Raw genomic sequence first — 18,399 nt, 5'->3', positions numbered from 1 at the left:
GTGAATGCCGGTGTGAATGCCGGCGTGAATGCGGATGTGACTGCTGGTGTGAATGCTGATATGACTGCTGGTGTGAATGATGGTGTTAATGCTGGTGTGAATGCCTGTGTGATTGCTGGTGTGAATGATGGTGTGAATGCTGATGTGAATGCCGGTGTGAATGCTGGTGTGAATGCTTTGGTGCAAAAAAAGGGTTTTGCAAATATGTGGTACAGTTGTGTGGTTTTGTGGTCTGGGACTTGGTGTGAACAGACATGTTGTGTGGACATGGCACAAGAGATAAAGGTGTGCTTGTCCAGTAGCACACACCTGAGCTGTTTCTGTAGGTACAATCTACACAATGACTGGTGACAGGACAGTGCCTGTAAAGCAGTTTTTGTATCTTTACTGTAGTAGTTAATATTTGGTACTTGGTAGGGTACATGTTGTTGTGAGTACTTAATGTAATTCTTACTCTTTTGAATACTAGCTACTATGCAAAGTTGCGACAGCAGGAGATGGAGAGAGAGAGAGAGCTGGCAGAGAAGTACAGAGACCGGGCCAGAGAGAGGAGAGATGGAGTCAACAAAGATTACGAAGAAACCGAACTCATCAGCACCACAGCAAACTACAGAGCTGTAGGACCTACTGCAGAGGCGTGAGTACTACTGCTACTACTACTACTACTGCTACTGCAGTACTAATAGCACTATTACTGTAATGGTGTGACTACTGTTACTTTTGAAATTACTGTTACTGCAGTTACTACTACTGAGATTACTACTACTACTAGCCCCACTATTGCTAGTTCCACCACAGCTACTTCTGCTGATACTAGTACTTTGACTTCTACTACCACCACCACCACCTCCACTACTAACTACTACTGCTACCACCACTAGTACTACTTGCTAGAACTGATCAGTATGACAACAAATTCCAGAGCTGGACTACTAGTACTACTTATAGTACTATTATTACTGCTACTATTGTAGGCTCGGCATACTACACAGGGAATTTGCATGCCGATTTATCCTGGACAGAGCTGATCTGCAGGTGGAGTTCAGGTTCTCCACCTGCAAAGGCAATCTTTATTAGTGATCAAGTACCACGTACAGTAACTCCATCCTTCATATGATCTATGGCATGAACAGGGTTTTTTACATGAATAGCTGCCACCGTCCCCCTCTGCTGCATGTTTGATCAGCTAAACCAGCATTTCCCAACCCAGTCCTCAAGGAACCCCTATCCTGCAGATTTTCATTGTAACCCTGCATAGGTAGCCCTGCTTGTACTTACTCAACCAATCATCTCATAGCACTTAATTATGCAAGGTGTGCAACATCTGACATAATTCATTGCTGATTGGTTGAATAACTACAAACAGGTACCTATTCAGGGTTGCAAAGAAAATCTGCAGGATAGGGGTTCCTTGAGGACTGGGTTGGGAAACACAGCTAAACAACCATCAGTCAGCGTCGCTGCTCCAGGAGGGGGACAGTCACCACAAGAGCGAGATATCAAGCGCCATCACTCATTACCTCGCCAAAGACATGTTGGCAATAAATACGGTGTCCAAAGAGGGCTTTCGAAATCTCATAAAAACGATGGACAAAAGATACGTGCTTCTATACCATTTTTTGTTTTAATAAATACATTTTGAATCCATATATTTTCACTCTCCTCCCTGGAATATTATAAAGAGCAATTAATATTTCAATGTTCTCAAGTGGTGAGGCTCCATCACGTTTTAAATTTATTATACAGTGAATACTGAGCTGAAGTTTGATTTTCAAAAATTATACACAAATCAAATTGCAATCGCAATTTCTGTCAGAAAAATCGCAGTTAGATATTTTTCCCAAATCGTTCAGCCCTAGTCACCACAAACAACCATCAATCAGCATCGCTCCTCCAAGAGGGGGACAGTCACCACAAACAACCATCAATCAGCATCGCTCCTCCAAGAGGGGGACAGTCACCACAAACAACCATCAGTCAGCATCGCTCCTCCAGGAGGGGGACAGTCAACACAAACAACCATCAATCAGCGTCGTTCCTCCAAGAGAGGGCAGTCACCTCAAACAACCATCAGTCAGCATCGCTCCTCGAAGAGGGGGACAGTCACCACAAACAACCATCAGTCGGCATCACTCCTCCAAGAGGGGGACAGTCACCACAAATAACCATCAGTCAGCATCGCTCCTCGAAGAGGGGGACAGTCACCACAAACAACCATCAATCAGTCTCGCTCCTCCAAGAGGGGGACAGTCACCACAAACAACCATCAATCAGCATCGCTCCTCCGGGAGGGGGACAGTCACCACAAACAACCATCAATCAGCATCGCTGTTCCAGGAGGGGGACAGTCACCACAAACAACCATCAGTCAGCATCACTCCTTCAGGAGGGGGACAGTCACCACAAACAACCATCAGTCAGCATTGCTCCTCCAAGAGGGGGACAGTTACCACAAACAACCATCAGTCAGCATCTCTCCTCCAGGAGGGGGACAGTCAACACAAACAACCATCAATCAGCGTCGTTCCTCCAAGAGGGGGCAGTCACCTCAAACAACCATCAGTCAGCATCGCTCCTCGAAGAGGGGGACAGTCACCACAAACAACCATCAGTCGGCATCGCTCCTCCAAGAGGGGGACAGTCACCACAAACAACCATCAGTCGGCATCGCTCCTCCAGGAGGGGGACAGTCACCACAAACAACCATCAATCAGCGTCGTTCCTCCAAGAGGGGGCAGTCACCTCAAACAACCATCAGTCAGCATCGCTCCTCGAAGAGGGGGACAGTCACCACAAACAACCATCAGTCGGCATCGCTCCTCGAAGAGGGGGACAGTCACCACAAACAACCATCAGTCGGCATCGCTCCTCGAAGAGGGGGACAGTCACCACAAACAACCATCAGTCGGCATCGCTCCTCCAAGAGGGGGACAGTCACCACAAACAACCATCAGTCGGCATCGCTCCTCCAGGAGGGGGACGGTCACCACAAACAACCATCAATCAGCATCGCTCCTCCGGGAGGGGGACAGTCACCACAAACAACCATCAATCAGCATCGCTCCTCCGGGAGGGGGACAGTCACCACAAACAACCATCAATCAGCATCGCTGTTCCAGGAGGGGGACAGTCACCACAAACAACCATCAATCAGCATCGCTCCTCCAGGAGGGGGGACAGTCACCACAAACAACCATCAGTCACCATCGCTGTTCCAGGAGGGGGACAGTCACCACAAACAACCATCAATCAGCATCGCTGTTCCAGGAGGGGGACAGTCACCACAAACAACCATCAATCAGCATCGCTCCTCCAGGAGGGGGGACAGTCACCACAAACAATCATCAGTCACCATCGCTGTTCCAGGAAGGGGACAGTCACCACAAACAACCATCAGTCAGCATCGCTGCTCCAGGAGAGGGACAGTCACCACAAGTGAAAGCAGGAAACTCAGAAATTAATGATCACATGGTCATAGAAACAGACGCTGACGTGTGTTGGACGTAATTAAATTCGTCTTATCGATATCAGTTTAGGATAGCAGTTGTAGCGATAAAGGGAAGATAGAAAAAAGGGGGAGAAAGGAGTAAGAAGGGGGATGTAATCCAGGGAGTGTGTGTGGCAGATGCTAGCAGTTTGTATGTGCACGTTATCATAGTGTCTCCGAGCAGCACACAGGTTCTGCAGCTACCCACATGCTCCACAGTCGTGCAGACACCCCACGACTAAGAGAACAGCCGGAGTCCAAAGCATAACAACTGCAGATGAACACCGCGCCCACAGGAGGGCCAGGAGCCCACAGAGCAACACGCCCCCAAGGATAACAAACCAGTTCCCCAGAGCACAAGTTGGGCCCCAATCCCTGAGGCACACCCCTACTGCCAACCCCCAGACTCAGCCACAGGGCACAACCGCAGGCATGGGACCTGAGTCACAGACGGCAAGCACAGACCACCGCCGGGCCCCACCACCAACAGACCGATGCACCACCAGGACTGCCCGACCAGCAGGCAGGCAAGGAGGGGCCCCCATGCCTATCCATACCCGACGGGTAGTCGTCCCATCCAGCTGCACGCATTGAGCATACACCCACATAGCTAAATACACCCGATCCAGGCCACACAATGGCAACCCCCCACCCCAGGGTGGACAGGGTCCTCCAATGCCCGTGGACAGCCAGACATGTGGTCCCCCCACTGCCTCCTGCACCTGTAGCATCCATCACAGAAAAGCCACGCATTGGGAGCAGGTCTGAAAGTTGCCCCTGCTCCGTAGCTCACACCCACACCAATGAGCTACCACCCAGGGGCCCCAGAAAGCACCTGGCAGCGCTCCCCGCAGCCCTGCCGGAATGCAGCAGGAAGGACACCACCCAGCACTGATGGCAGGAGGCCGACCATGCAGCAACACCAACCCGCCCATCCCAGTAGTCCCAGTACTTATTGTGCGCTCATGTCATTTATGTTGTTCAAATGGTGTGAGTCATCCAGGCTGATCAGGCCTGAACCACTCACACCCCTCCCGCCCAGCTAACCCTAAACCACTAGTGGGCGCTGTTTGGAGCATGATTTGTGTGAATATGCCTGTGTACTAAGCTAGTGTGATTGAGATTAAAATTTCGGGACATTGTCGAGGTTCAACCAGGGGTAGGAGCGTCACGGGCAAGATCTCAACCCCCCACCTCACCTCCACTCGATGGCCCGCACCTCCCCTCACCTGTCCCACAAGCCCTAGACCTGTTATTTGGTGTGTGTGCTGCATATGCATTCCACAGTTGGGAGAAAATAGCAAGGTACAGCAAGACCAATGCAGGAGTGGAGCCGGCTGGAGAGTGGCCAAGAAGACACACACACACCCACCCCCACCCAAGACCAAACCACGGCTCATATTCGGTACCAAAGTGACACCCACCCGCAATTTCCCCCCCTTTTTCTAGTTTTTTTTTTCCCAGTTTGCTTAACATTACATATGGCTGAGCTTTCCAGCAACAAGCCCGAATTCAGGCGTACCTGGTTTTACATGTTAGACTCATAATTTAATAACGTTTTGGTGAAGCAGCAACAACCACTTGATATATATATATATATATATATATATATATATATATATATATATATATATATATATATATACATTAGAGCTGGGAATTTAACGCGTTAATTCGATAATTAATTATAGGAAAAATAACGGTGTTAAAAAAAATTAACACATTTTATCGCGTTTTATTTTTACACTCCAGTCAACACGGAACGCTTCTCAGTGCACTCGTTTCTGGCATATGGATTATACCGATACACCGAGTGACGTCAGTCAAGCGGAAGGCGGAGTAGGTCAGGCTAACAAGTTAGTATGCTAACAAGAGATGTGATAGACGACAAGGATGACACCGCGTTGCTTAGCTCTGTGGATGGGAAATTTACATTTAAAAAGCGGTCGGATGGAAGCCTGGATAAGAGCACTGTGTGTGCAGACTCTGCAACAAAGAGTTTGCATTCCACCGCAGTTATTCAAGCCTCCGGTACCACCTAAATGCGAAACACGTTGCAGCTAGTACGAACACCGCAGCTAACGCTAACGCTAGTGCTCCTAGTACAACCAAGCAGAGTCGCCAACCGACTCTCCACCAGATGACGGGTTTCAAAGCCAAGATGAGTAAGTCCACGTCTGATAAATTAACAAACTCACTGGCCAAATTGATTGCTGTGGACTGTAGACCACTTTCAGTGGTAGAAGATCAGGGGTTACAAAAAGTACTGTGTTTACAAAACGAACTTGTTTTGAACAAAATAAACAGGATTTTGTTGTTTACACTTATGTATGTGTCTATTCATTGATTTAGTCATCTACCAAGACCTGTTTGAATTGAAAAATGTTGCTTCTGGTGTCAAATATCGATTTGCAATTAAAATGTGACTAATTACGATTAATTAATTACAAAGCCCATAATTAATTTGATTAATTTTTTTTTAATCAAGTCCCACCACTAATATATATATATATATATATATACACGGATACAGGGAAAAAAGTTTTAATGCATTGCAGTACAGGCCTGTTTCGTGCGTCTCGCACTCATCAGCTGCAAATGTGGTTCAACCTATATATATATAGTCACAGCCCGGCTTGTAGGCTGTGACAAAGATGGGAGACCAGACGAGTTTGCAATTTTGCCCAAGCACATTTATTTAAAAAAAAAAAAAAAAGAACAACGAAATAAACGTGGTAATCCGTACTCAGCTCATGAGTAAAATGACGAGCCTCCGCCCCTGACCAAGATCCTGAAAGACAAAGAACACAAAACCACACGTGCCCCTAGTGGAGTGGAGGGGTCATCACACTCCCTTCCCCGCTCCCCATAAAAATGGGATTCCCACCTGGGAGCCGGCAGACCACAGCTACTTCAAAAATCAAAATAGTGACTAGGCACAACTTTATAGCTTAACTGCTCTTAACCATATACATGTCTGTACAGACCGGGTCTTAAAGAGTCTCCCCCAACCAACCAGCTACATGCTACAACCCAGCAACCCCTGCATCTGGAGAAGCATTTAAGCATGACAAAGAGAGACAGAAGGCCAGAGAGGTTACACATTAAACAGTACAGTACAACTTAAGAGCAGGGTGCTGTTGACAAAGCATCTGCCACAATATTTTCAAAGCCTTTAATGTGGCAGATATCCAAACAATAAAGCTGAAAAAACAAAATCAAAGGAGCTAGCACAGTTGAAAAGTTTTTACAAAAACTGTGGTAGTAACCCCCAAGACCCAGAAAACACTGAAGTTCCTTCTTGGTTGCTGACACTGGATACTGCTCAATTGCACTTTTGCCTTACTGGACGCACGGTCCCCTGCCCGACTACCTTACCAAGGTAGGTGCACTACACCGTCACGCAGCAGAGTGAGTGGCCCACGTACTGTATGCCCAGAAACAAGCTCATTAGGGCTAAACCTGGTGTTTTCTTTCACCACCTCCCTGGCAGCCAGCAGTAACCATGGCAGCCCTTCTTCCCAGTCCTGGTTCAACTCCACACAATAACCCTGCATCGGCCCACACATGGCTACCAGCCAGGCCGTTCCCTAAAATTATGTCCACGCCCTCAATTGGCAGTGCAAGACGGATGCCCATGGCAACCTCACCTTGGACCAAACCACAGTTAAGCACCAGCCTATGCAGTGGAACAGGCAACACAATTAACCCCATCCCCTGCATCAAAACATAATCTCCCGTATCAGTTTCCTGAGAAAAAAGGCAACACAGAGCTCACGATGTATGAATCAAAAGCCCCAGTATCTCTCAGAATTTTTACCGGCATGGTGACGTCACTCCCCACCAGTGACATGCAGCCGTGAGACACGAACGCATAGAACTCTGACTCCTCCAACTTACAACTTGCCTCAGCTCTCACCTGGTGACAAGGAGAAATTACAGGACTGCTATGTTGCACAGAAACAGCACACGCAGCAGACTTCCCCGGCGTGCCACTATTCCCAAGTCTAGGACAGTCAGCTTGCCAATGTTCCCTGTCTTTGCAAGAATTGCAAAATTTGGTTGCGTCAACATACATCTGGCCCCGTGTAGCCCGTTCTGGCCCACTCAGGCGAGGACTAGTTCTTTCCTCCCACTTACCTGCTACACGAAACTTGCTGCCATCATCACGAGCATGATGCTCATGGTCACCCCTGTGCGTCAGAACCACATACTCATCTGCCAGCTTAGCTGCCTCCACAGCAGTCTGCACCTTGTGTTCGTTGATATACGGCAGTGTGCCTCAGAACAGAATTTTTGAACTGCTCCGGAAAAACCAAATCACACAAAGCATCATAAGTATCAACTTTCAAAGCTGTACACCATCGACTAAAATGGGTAACCAGCTCCCTGGCGAACTCAACATGCATCTGCTTCCCAGACTTCTCCCATGTCCGAAACCTCTGGCGGTATGTCTCATGCACCAACTCGTAAGCCCTCAACACTGCAGCCTTGACCGTTGCATAAACTTTACTCTCAGCCACAGTGAGAGCAGAATAAGCCTCCTGCCTTTACCTGTTAGCGCACACTAAAAAAGTAGTGTGCGGTCAGAGTCTGACTGCTCTCTACTCTCAGCTACACTCTCAAAAAGGGAGAAAAAAGTATCTGGGTCCCGTTCGCAAAACTGAGGAACCAACTGTAGACTACTGGCAACATCAAAAGAACCAGAGGCACTGTTAGATTTACCAGGAACAGGAAAAGAGGCATGGCCCGCACTGGTAACAGATGCACTCGAACTTAACCTCCGCTACTCCACCTCAAGTCTTTTCATTTCTGCCTTCCTCGTCAACTTCTCGACAGCCAGTTTTTCCCTCTCAATTTGAGCACGCTCTCTCTCAGTTTGAGCACGCTCTCTCTCACGCTCTCTCTCAGTTTGTAAAAGACGCAGCTCTTTCCTCTGCTTGAAAGTTAAACCAGCCTCACCAGGGCCAGGCGCAGTGAAAGTTTCCAGCCCAGGACCAACAGCATACAACTTTGGTGTAACGACTCCCAGTTCAGTCAAGTTAGCTTTAATAATAGCTTTAACGTTCTCCTTCATTCTCTTATTACCGACTTCCAATTTAAAATGCTCGGGGATTTTCAACAACTGCTCCCTCGAACAGTGCTCCAAAAACTTCTCTGACGGAGCTCTCAAAAAATCCTCCACACTAGTCATGACATAAACACAATTTACCTGCCCAAACCCCATCAAAACTGCCGATGCAAAAAAAACAAAAAAAAAACAGGTTACAAATCTTACCCACAGCACAATGAACTCACATAGCCCCAACACATAGCCCAAAAAATTTCACAGCAGCACTGTCCCTCTAACTGCCTATCCAGAGTCTAACTAAGCTCCCCCCTAGTCTTCAGGTGCTACTTGTGGTGGGTACTTACGCATTTAAACCCAAAAGCCCCGTGAAGCAACCATAAAATGGCGACCCACCTGCAGCTTTGGACATGCCCCCAAAACAACTGCTCCAACCACGTTTTCTCCACACCAACAACCACCCAAACGAATTCCGAAGGGAACCCGCTCTGAAACCTAACCAGGGACAGAACAACAGCAATTTACTACGGCGTGCACAGGACCGACAGAACTCAATGCCACAAAAACACCAGCATAACCAGCGTGGCAACACAACCAAACACCCCAGAGCAAATCAGCGGCTCCTTACCCAGTATAGCTGCTTACATTGAATCAAAACAACAAACAACCATTTATCACACTCGTCAATGTCTCCCAACAACAGACTGTGCAACTCATTCTCAAAACAAGGCGCCCAGCTTACTTACGCTACAGCTGACCTGACATCACATCAATACGGGATCAACAAAGGACGAGCCCCCATATGTCACAGCCCAGCTCGTAGGCTGCGACAAAGATGGGAGACCAGACGAGTGTGCAATTTTGCCCAGGCACATTTTTTTTTTTTAAAAAACGGTAAAGAAAAACGAAATAAACGTGTTAGTCCATACTCAGCTCATGAGCAAAATTAAAAGCCTCCGCCCCTGGCCAAGATCCTGCAAGACAAAGAGGAACACAAAACCACAGGCGCCCCTAGTGGAGCAGAGGGGTCGTCACTATATATATATATATATATATATATATATATATATATATATATATATACACTCACTGGCCACTTTATTAGGTACACCTTGCTAGTACCGGGTTGGACCCCCTTTTGCCTTCAGAACTGCCTTAATCCTTCGTGGCATAGATTCAACAAGGTACTGGAAACATTCCTCAGAGAGTTTGGTCCATACTGACATGATAACATCATGCAGTTGCTGCAGATTTGTCGGCTGCACATCCATGATGCGAATCTCCCGGTCCACCACATCCCAAAGGTGCTCTATTGGATTGAGATCTGGTGACTGTGGAGGCCATTTGAGTACAGTGAACTCATTGTCATGTTCAAGAAACCAGTCTGAGATGATTCGAGCTTTATGACATGGCGCGTTATCCTGCTGGAAGTAGCCATCAGAAGATGGGAACACTGTGGTCATAAAGGGATGGACATGGTCAGCAACAATACTCAGGTAGGCTGTGGCATTGACACGATGCTCAATTGGTACTAAGGGGCCCAAAGTGTGCCAAGAAAATATCCCCCACACCATTACACCACCGCCACCAGCCTGAACCGTTGATACAAGGCAGGATGGATCCATGCTTTCATGTTGTTGACGCCAAATTCTGACCCTACCATCCGAATGTCGCAGCAGAAATCGAGACTCATCAGACCAGGCAACGTTTTTCCAATCTTCTATTGTCCAATTTTGGTGAGCCTGTGCGAATTGTAGCCTCAGTTTCCTGTTCTTAGCTGACAGGAGTGGCACCCGGTGTGGTCTTCTGCTGCTGTAGCCCATCTGCCTCAAGGTTCGACGTGTTGTGCGTTCAGAGATGCTCTTCTGCATACCTCGGTTGTAATGAGTGGCTATTTGAGTTACTGTTGCCTTTCTATCAGCTCGAACCAGTCTGGCCATTCTCCTCTGATCTCTGGCACCAACAAGGCATTTTCGCCCACAGAACTGCCGCTCACTGGATATTTTCTCTTTTTCGGACCATTCTCTGTAAACCCTAGAGATGGTTGTGCGTGAAAATCCCAGTAGATCAGCAGTTTCTGAAATACTCAGACCAGCCCGTCTGGCACCAACAACCATGCCACGTTCAAAGTCACTTAAATCACCTTTCTTCCCCATTCTGATGCTCGGTTTGAACTGCCGCAGATCGTCTTGACCATGTCTACATGCCTAAATGCATTGAGTTGCTGCCATGTGATTGGCTGATTAGAAATGTGCGTTAACGAGCAGTTGGACAGGTGTGCCTAATAAAGTAGCCGGTGAGTGTATATATACACTAAGCACAAAAAGTAAGGAAATTTGTGTTTGGTAGATCATTTCTTTGTTGTAACAATGCTTCTTGGCAATAAATCTTATACCGTTGGAAAGCCTGTTTTTTTTTCTCTCCCCTTTTAAATGGGGCCACATTTGTAAGGAACATGCATTTGTGGGACAAGCAGCAGAGCTGAGTATGTAGGTTGCGCCCATGAACAATTTGCCAAAGAAATAATCTACCAAATACAAATTTCCTTACTTTTTGTGCTAAGTTTATATGTATATATCAACACGGATACAGGAAAAAAGGTTTTAATGCATAGCAGTAAAGGCCTGTTTCGTGCGTCTCGCACTCATCGAAACGCACGAAACAGGCCTTTACTGCTATGTATTAAAACTTTTTTTCCTGTATCCATGTTGATATTCTGCTCCTCATTAGTCGAGCACTCAACTCCATTGACGGTTTTGGAAAAAATATATACATACATACATACATAGACACACATACACACACACTGTGTATATATATATGTGTGTGTGTGTGTATAGACACATATACGTATATATACACATATATACACATACACATATATACACACGTACTAAATACATACATACACACACATATATATATGTATATATATATATACACACACACACGTGCGCGCGCACACACATATATACATATACACACACGTATATATATATATATATATCTACACACACACACACACACGTGTATATATATATACACACACACACACACACACACATATATATACACACACACATATACATACACACACACTCATCTGTGTGTGTGTGTGTGTGTGTGTGTGTGTATATACAGAGCATCCGGAAAGTATTCACACCTCTTCACTTTCCCCACATTTTGTTATGTTACAGCCTTATTCCAAAATGGATTAAATTCCTTTTTTTCTCATCAATCTACACACAATGCCCCATAATTACAAAGTGAAAAAGGTTTTGTAGAAATCTTTACAAATTTATTAAAAATAAAAAAACTGAAATATTGTATGTACATAAGTATTCACACCCTTTGCTATGACACTCAGAATCGAGCTCAGGTTCCTCCTGTTTCCACTGATCATCCTTGAGATGTTTCTACATCTTGATTGGAGTCCACCTGTAGTAAATTCAATGGATTGGACATGATTTGGAAAGGCACACACCTGTCTATATAAGGTCCCACTGTTGACAGTGCATGTCAGAGCAGCAACCAAGCCATGAAGTCAAAGGAATTGTCTGTGGCCCTCCGAGACAGGATTGTATCGAGGCACAGATCTGGGGAAGGGTACAAAAAAAGTTTCTACAGCTTTGAAGGTCCCGAAGAGCACAGTGGTCTCCATCATTCGTAAATGGAAGAAGTTTGGATCCACCAGTACTCTTCCTAGAGCTGGCCGCCCAGCCAAACTGAGCAATCGGGGGAGAAGGGCCTTGGTCAGAGAGGTGACCAAGAACCCGATGGTCACTCTGACAGAGCTCCAGCGTTCCTCTGTGGAGATGGGAGAACCTTCCAGAAGGACAACCATCTCTGCAGCCCTCCACCAATCAGGCCTTTATGGTAGAGTGGCCAGACGGAAGCCTCTGCTCAGTAAAAGGCACATGACAGCCCGCTTGGAGTTTGCCAGAAAGTACCTAAAGGACTCTCAGACCATGAGAAACAAGATTCTCTGGTCTGATGAAACCAAGATTGAACTCTTTGGCCTGAATGCCAAACATAACGTCTGGAGGAAACCAGGCACCTCTCATCACCTTGCTAATACCATCCCTACAGTGAAGCATGGTGGTGGCAGCATCATGCTGTGGGGATGTTCTTCAGCGGCAGGAACTGGGAGACTAGTCAGGATCGAGGGAAAGATGAATGGAGCAAAGTACAGAGAGATCCTTGATCAAAACCTGCTCCAGAGCGCTCAGGACCTCAGACTGGGGCGAAGGTTTACCTTTCAACACAACAACGACCCTAAGCACACAGCCAAGACAACGAAGGAGTGGCTTCGGGACAAGTCTGTGGATGTCCTTGAGTCGCCCAGCCAGAGCCCAGACTTGAACCCCATTGAACATCTCTGGAAAGACCTGAAAATAGCTGTGTAGCGACGCTCCCCATATAACCATACAGAGCTCGAGAGGATCTGCAGAGAAGGATGGGAGAAATACCCCAAATATAGGTGTGGCAAGCTTGTAGCTTCATACCCAAGAAGACTTGAGGCTGTAATCGCTGCCAAGGGTGCCTCAACCAAGTACTGAGTAAAGGGTGTGAATACTTATGTGCATGCAATATTTCAGTTTTTTATTTTTAATAAATTTGCAAAAATTTCTTCAAAACCTTTTTCACTTTGTCATTATGGGGTATTGTGTGTAGATTGATGAGAAAAAAAAAGGAATTTAATCCATTTTGGAATAAGGCTGTAACATAACAAAATGTGGGGAAAGTGAAGGGTGTGAATACTTTCCAGATGCACTGTGTATTCACACACACATATATACACATATATACACACATACATATATACACACACACACACATATATATATATATACACACACACACATATATATATACATACATACATACACACACACACACACACACACATGTGTGTGTGTGTGTGTGTGTGTGTTTTAACCATTCAGTTCAGCTGTGCAACACCTTGTCTTACAACTACCAATGACATACCAGCAGCGTAGAATGTTATCCAATTAGCCGTGTCTGTCTTTCTGTCTGTCTGTCTGTCTGTCTGTCTGTCTGTCTGTCTGTGTCTCAGTGACAAGTCTGCAGCAGAGAAGCGTCGTCAGTTGATTCAGGAGTCCAAGTTTCTGGGTGGAGACATGGAGCACACTCATTTGGTGAAGGGGCTGGACTTCGCCTTGCTGCAGAAGGTATGCTGGTGTGTGTGTGTGTGTGTGTGTGTGTGTGTGTGTGTGTGTGTATGTGTGTGTGTGTGTGTGTGTGTGTAAAGTTATAATATATATTCATTGGCTGTGCTTTTGTGTGTGTGTGTGTGTGTGTGTGTGTGTGTGTGTGTGTGTGTGTGTGTGTGTGTGTGTGTTTCATCAGGTGAGAGCAGAAATCACCAGTAAGGAGAAAGAAGAGGAGGACTTGATGGAGAAAACCCAGAAGGAAGTCAAGTAATAAACACACACACACACACACACACACACACACACACACACACACACACACACACACACACAAAACATATAGACACACATATATCACAAATGCACAGACAAATTGTGTCAACCAGCTTTATATTGCCCCTTGCCCCCCCCCCACACACACACACAATGTCAGACTGAGTAGGAAAGCATTGCTTCTCTTTGAAAAATATTTTCTGCTTTTATTGTGGCATTATTTATTTATTTATTTATTTATTTATTCTCTTGCCTGTATGAACCTGATCTGAACAACATGAATTACCCTGTGGACAAGAACATACATCTGTCTATCTATCTATCTATCTATCTGTCTGTCTATTACTGTACATTTGTTACTGTAGCATTCTGGCTAATATTCCTCTTTTAAGCTAGACTAAGAATCTCATCTTTGTGTGTGTACATGCCAGGAAAGATGTGGAACCTGAGGAGAAGATTGAATTTAAAACGCGTCTGGGTGAGTTCCTTTGAATCGCCTAACGGGGGTGCTGTGGCCTCTAAACAGTAACATGATTTGATTCTCTGTATGTCATATTGATAACCATGACAACCAGTAAATAAATCACTGGAGAACACATGCTGTGCGTGGTCTACACTAGTGCTGTGCGTGGTCTAGTCTACACTAGTGCTGTGCGTGGTCTACACTAGTGCTGTGCGTGATCTAGACTAGAGCTGTGCGTGGTCTACACTAGTGCTGTGCGTGGTCTACACTAGTACTGTGCATGGTCTATACTAGTACTGTGCGTGGTCTACACTAGTACTGTGCATGATCTACACTAGTGCTGTGTGTGGTCTACTATAGTACTGTGCATAGTCTACACTAATGCTGTGCGTGGTCTACACTAGTGCTGTGCATGGTCTGCACTAGTACTGTGCATGGTCTACATTAGTGCTGTTGTGGTCTACACTAGAGCTGTGCTTGGTCTACACTATTACTGTGTGGTCTACACTAGTGCTTTGCATGGTCTACACTAGAGCTGTGCGTGGTCTACACTAGTACTGTGTGTGGTCTACATTAGTGCTGTGCATGGTCTACACTAGTACTGCACGGTTACGGTTAATCTAGTAACAATCACCATGTCAGCCTGTGCAGTTATATACCTGCAAAAGGCTGTGATTTAATTAAATAATAAAGTGTGTTTGTGTGTGTGTGTGAACGTGTGTTTGTGTGCAGTCTGCATATCTGCGCCCATAATTAAGAGATGGCCAGTCAGTCTCTGTTGAGGCAGTGAAGCGTGTGCAGGCTACGGTCAGATGACTATAGGTTGTTTGCATATGACTGTCAGGAACTACAGCTGGAGGGCAGGGAGTGATTCTCTACATAGGAAGCATGATCACAAACTTCGGAAATGCCTGTTTGGCGTCATTGACTGAGAAACCACAAGGAGTTTTTATTGAGTACCAAAAGTTGTTGTTCATGAGGGGGAAAAAATGCAAGAAATTGACCGAATTAGCCGGAAAAAAATGGCTTGCGAACCATCGTCTGCGGTCGGGAGGAGCGGAGTCGGATAACATGCATGTGTGCAGTGACCACTTCGTCAAAAACATCACTCTTCATAACATAAGGACCATGTCCAGCATGTCTTACTTCCTGTTTCTACCTTTCTCTCATAATATCGTCTGAACTAGCACAGCTCGTCCATCCTGCTTTTCACTTCCTGCCCTCCATCTGAATCTTCAGGCCAGTGGCCACTCTTTCAAGGATGAGAATGTGACAGAAGCCATCTGTGTGAAGAGGGAATGACCGTCCCTGAACTGGGGGAGGCTAAGAGTACATTTGTCACCATCTTACAATGCTGTTATTGCAAACATCCCCAGCCCTCTGTGAACAGTACACATGACCACTGTAACACTAGTTAAGGCTCACACTAATTTTTAATGAAACTGGTGTTCGATCACCAGTTTGTTATACCACTGTGGTGTTTATAAGGGTGGGACACCTCCAGTCACTGTATTGTTTATAAGGGTGGGGACACCAGTCAGCGGAGACTGATGAGGTCACTTAGATGATAATGAAATGTTTCCCCCACACACGTCCACATGTGACGTCCACACTTTTCTGGTATTCAATGATACCTCAGTGTATTGTGGGTATTCAATGTGACCACAGTGCGTTATGTGTATGTAATGTAGCCACAGTGTATTATGTGTACGTAGTGAGTCATGGTCATGAGTCGAATCAGTGCCTATTTTTATAGGAGTTTGACTTTTGTCAGCTGTTGGCTCAACTTCGGCTGTATTGCTAGCGGACTGCAGTTCCTGGCTAACTGCCAATATGTCTGGTTCAGTTGTGTCATGGTTTTTGGAGGACTTCTGAATTCTAGCCAGTTCATCTAGCAGAAGCGTCTCAAAGTCTGCTCCACTTAGTTTAGCAGTACCATGCAGTTCTGCTAAGTAAGAATGGGTTAAGCTTGAACTTTTGTCAGCAGCATACAGCTCAGACAGAGGCTGAATGTGATGGGCAACATTTGGTGTACGGCTGGGTCTTTTGCAGGGCAAGGTATCCTGAAGAAACTGAATGGGTTCACCTGATGTGAATTCCACTATGGCTGTATCTTTAAACTGGGCTTCAGAACTGGTGACTTTAATTATCCTTTCAATAGAACCAAACTCTCCTAAGTACTCCATAACTTCATTGTCTACCTCATCACCAGTCAAGCTTCCAGCCAGGGCAGAATTAGGCACTTTAACATTTTCAGATTGAATTACATCCATATTTTAGGTTTTCTTATTACCACAAGATAAACCTAAGTCGCTGGTATCACTGTTCACAGATAGAATGCAACAAAAGTGTCAAACTGCTAAACTTTCACGTAATAAGGAGCTCAAAAACACTCCTGGCTGGCTCGCCAAGTTTTGTGTAGCGCCTCCTGTGCAAACTAGGGGTAGCAGTAACTAGGGGCAGTCTAACTAGGTTCAGTGAGGGGTTTGCCTTTACTAATTCACGAGAGGAGTTGATGTGTAGTTGAACAGTTGACAATGTATTTACTCACAACAGCAAAATATACACAGCGCTGACTTTTACATGAAATTGAAATAAAACAAAATAGAGGTATTTAAAGTAAATAAAATAATAAACCAAAGAAAACCTCATTCAAATCACAACCCTCAATGAGTGTTAGCAGTTTGAGATGAAAGAAAAGTTCAGTTCCTTGTCCTTGAGTGTATGTGTTGTTCCAAGACTTCAGTTCTTGATCCGTGAGTGTATTGAATATACTTCAACGATGACTATTTCTACCCTGGTAGAGGAAATAGGCTAGTGTGTATGGGTTCTTATCTGGTGTCTGGATGAATGATTCAGGCTTGTCAGATGTTTCCTGGGACAGATCCTACGGTAGGCCACCACTTCTATGATCGTCCACAGTCTCACTGGGCTGGGCTCGCCATCACAATCTTCCAAATTCTATCTGGTAGTTAAAAAAAAAACAATCGGTGTTCCAAATACTTAAAACTCAATGGACCTTCATCTTGTAAGCTCACAGATGAAATTCTGATTACACATAACACTTTTCAGAATCAAAAAATATCAGTACTCTAAACTCTGTAACTTTCTGAGGCTATGTATAATGAAATTCAGTCATTGATTCAAGAGCACATTTTCAGGGAAGATCACAAAAAGGAAAAAAGAAAAGATGAAGACTGTGTGTAGCAGTCTCTACCGTAGCGAGTTACATAGTGCGCCCCTTAAGGAGCAGCATGTCACTACACCTCTAAATCAATGACTATTAGTAGTGCTATATGTCATTATGTCATATGGGTTACAGATAGATAGATAGATAGATAGATAGATAGATAGATAGATAGATAGATATACAGATTTTTGGAATAAATGATATTAAGTGTGATATGCTTCATAAAGCCAGATGGTGACAAGTCTCAGAACTGCTTGCCAGATGGATGGTGGACTTGATTGTGGGTCAGTCATCATTTGGGCCCTCATTCAATAAGCCATGTCATGTCCTCTGTAGAAGAGGTATGATGCAGTTCTCTTGACATGACATCTCTCATTCTGATTGGCTGACGCTCTGCTGGTGGTGTCTTGTTGAGCTTTCTTTCAGAATAATGCCACAGTGTAGTTGAAGGAAACAAACACTTTTGCCGACTTTGGGAATTCATTTAAGATTTGCACATGTGGATGGAAACATACAGCGCATCCGGAAAGTTTTCACACTCCTTCACTTTCCCCACATTTTGTTATGTTACAACCTTATTCCAAAATGGATTAAATTCCTTTTTTTCCTCATCAATCTACACACAATACCCCATAATGACAAAGTGAAAAAGGTTTTGTAGAAATTTTTGCAAATGTATTAAAAATAAAAAACTGAAATATTGCATGTACATAAGTATTCACACCCTTTACTCAGTACTTGGTT

At 45.2% G+C, this 18,399-nt stretch overlaps 1 protein-coding gene across 1 annotated transcript in view; it reads left to right on the top strand.

Moving 5' to 3' along the window:
- Nucleotides 1–18,399, top strand: part of ik (IK cytokine) — a 72,034-nt gene that overhangs the window by 11,845 nt on the left and 41,790 nt on the right. Inside the window, exons 5-8 of the mRNA XM_056284549.1 lie at nt 470–637; nt 13,633–13,747; nt 13,926–13,996; nt 14,434–14,480. Coding sequence (XP_056140524.1) covers nt 470–637; nt 13,633–13,747; nt 13,926–13,996; nt 14,434–14,480 — 401 coding nt within the window. The remainder of the gene's footprint in view (nt 1–469; nt 638–13,632; nt 13,748–13,925; nt 13,997–14,433; nt 14,481–18,399) is intronic.

Source organism: Lampris incognitus, chromosome 8 (assembly GCF_029633865.1).
Source record: "Lampris incognitus isolate fLamInc1 chromosome 8, fLamInc1.hap2, whole genome shotgun sequence".
NCBI lineage: Eukaryota > Metazoa > Chordata > Actinopteri > Lampriformes > Lampridae > Lampris > Lampris incognitus.
Note: the sequence above shows the minus strand (reverse complement) of the source record. Positions and strands in the feature narration are given on the sequence as shown.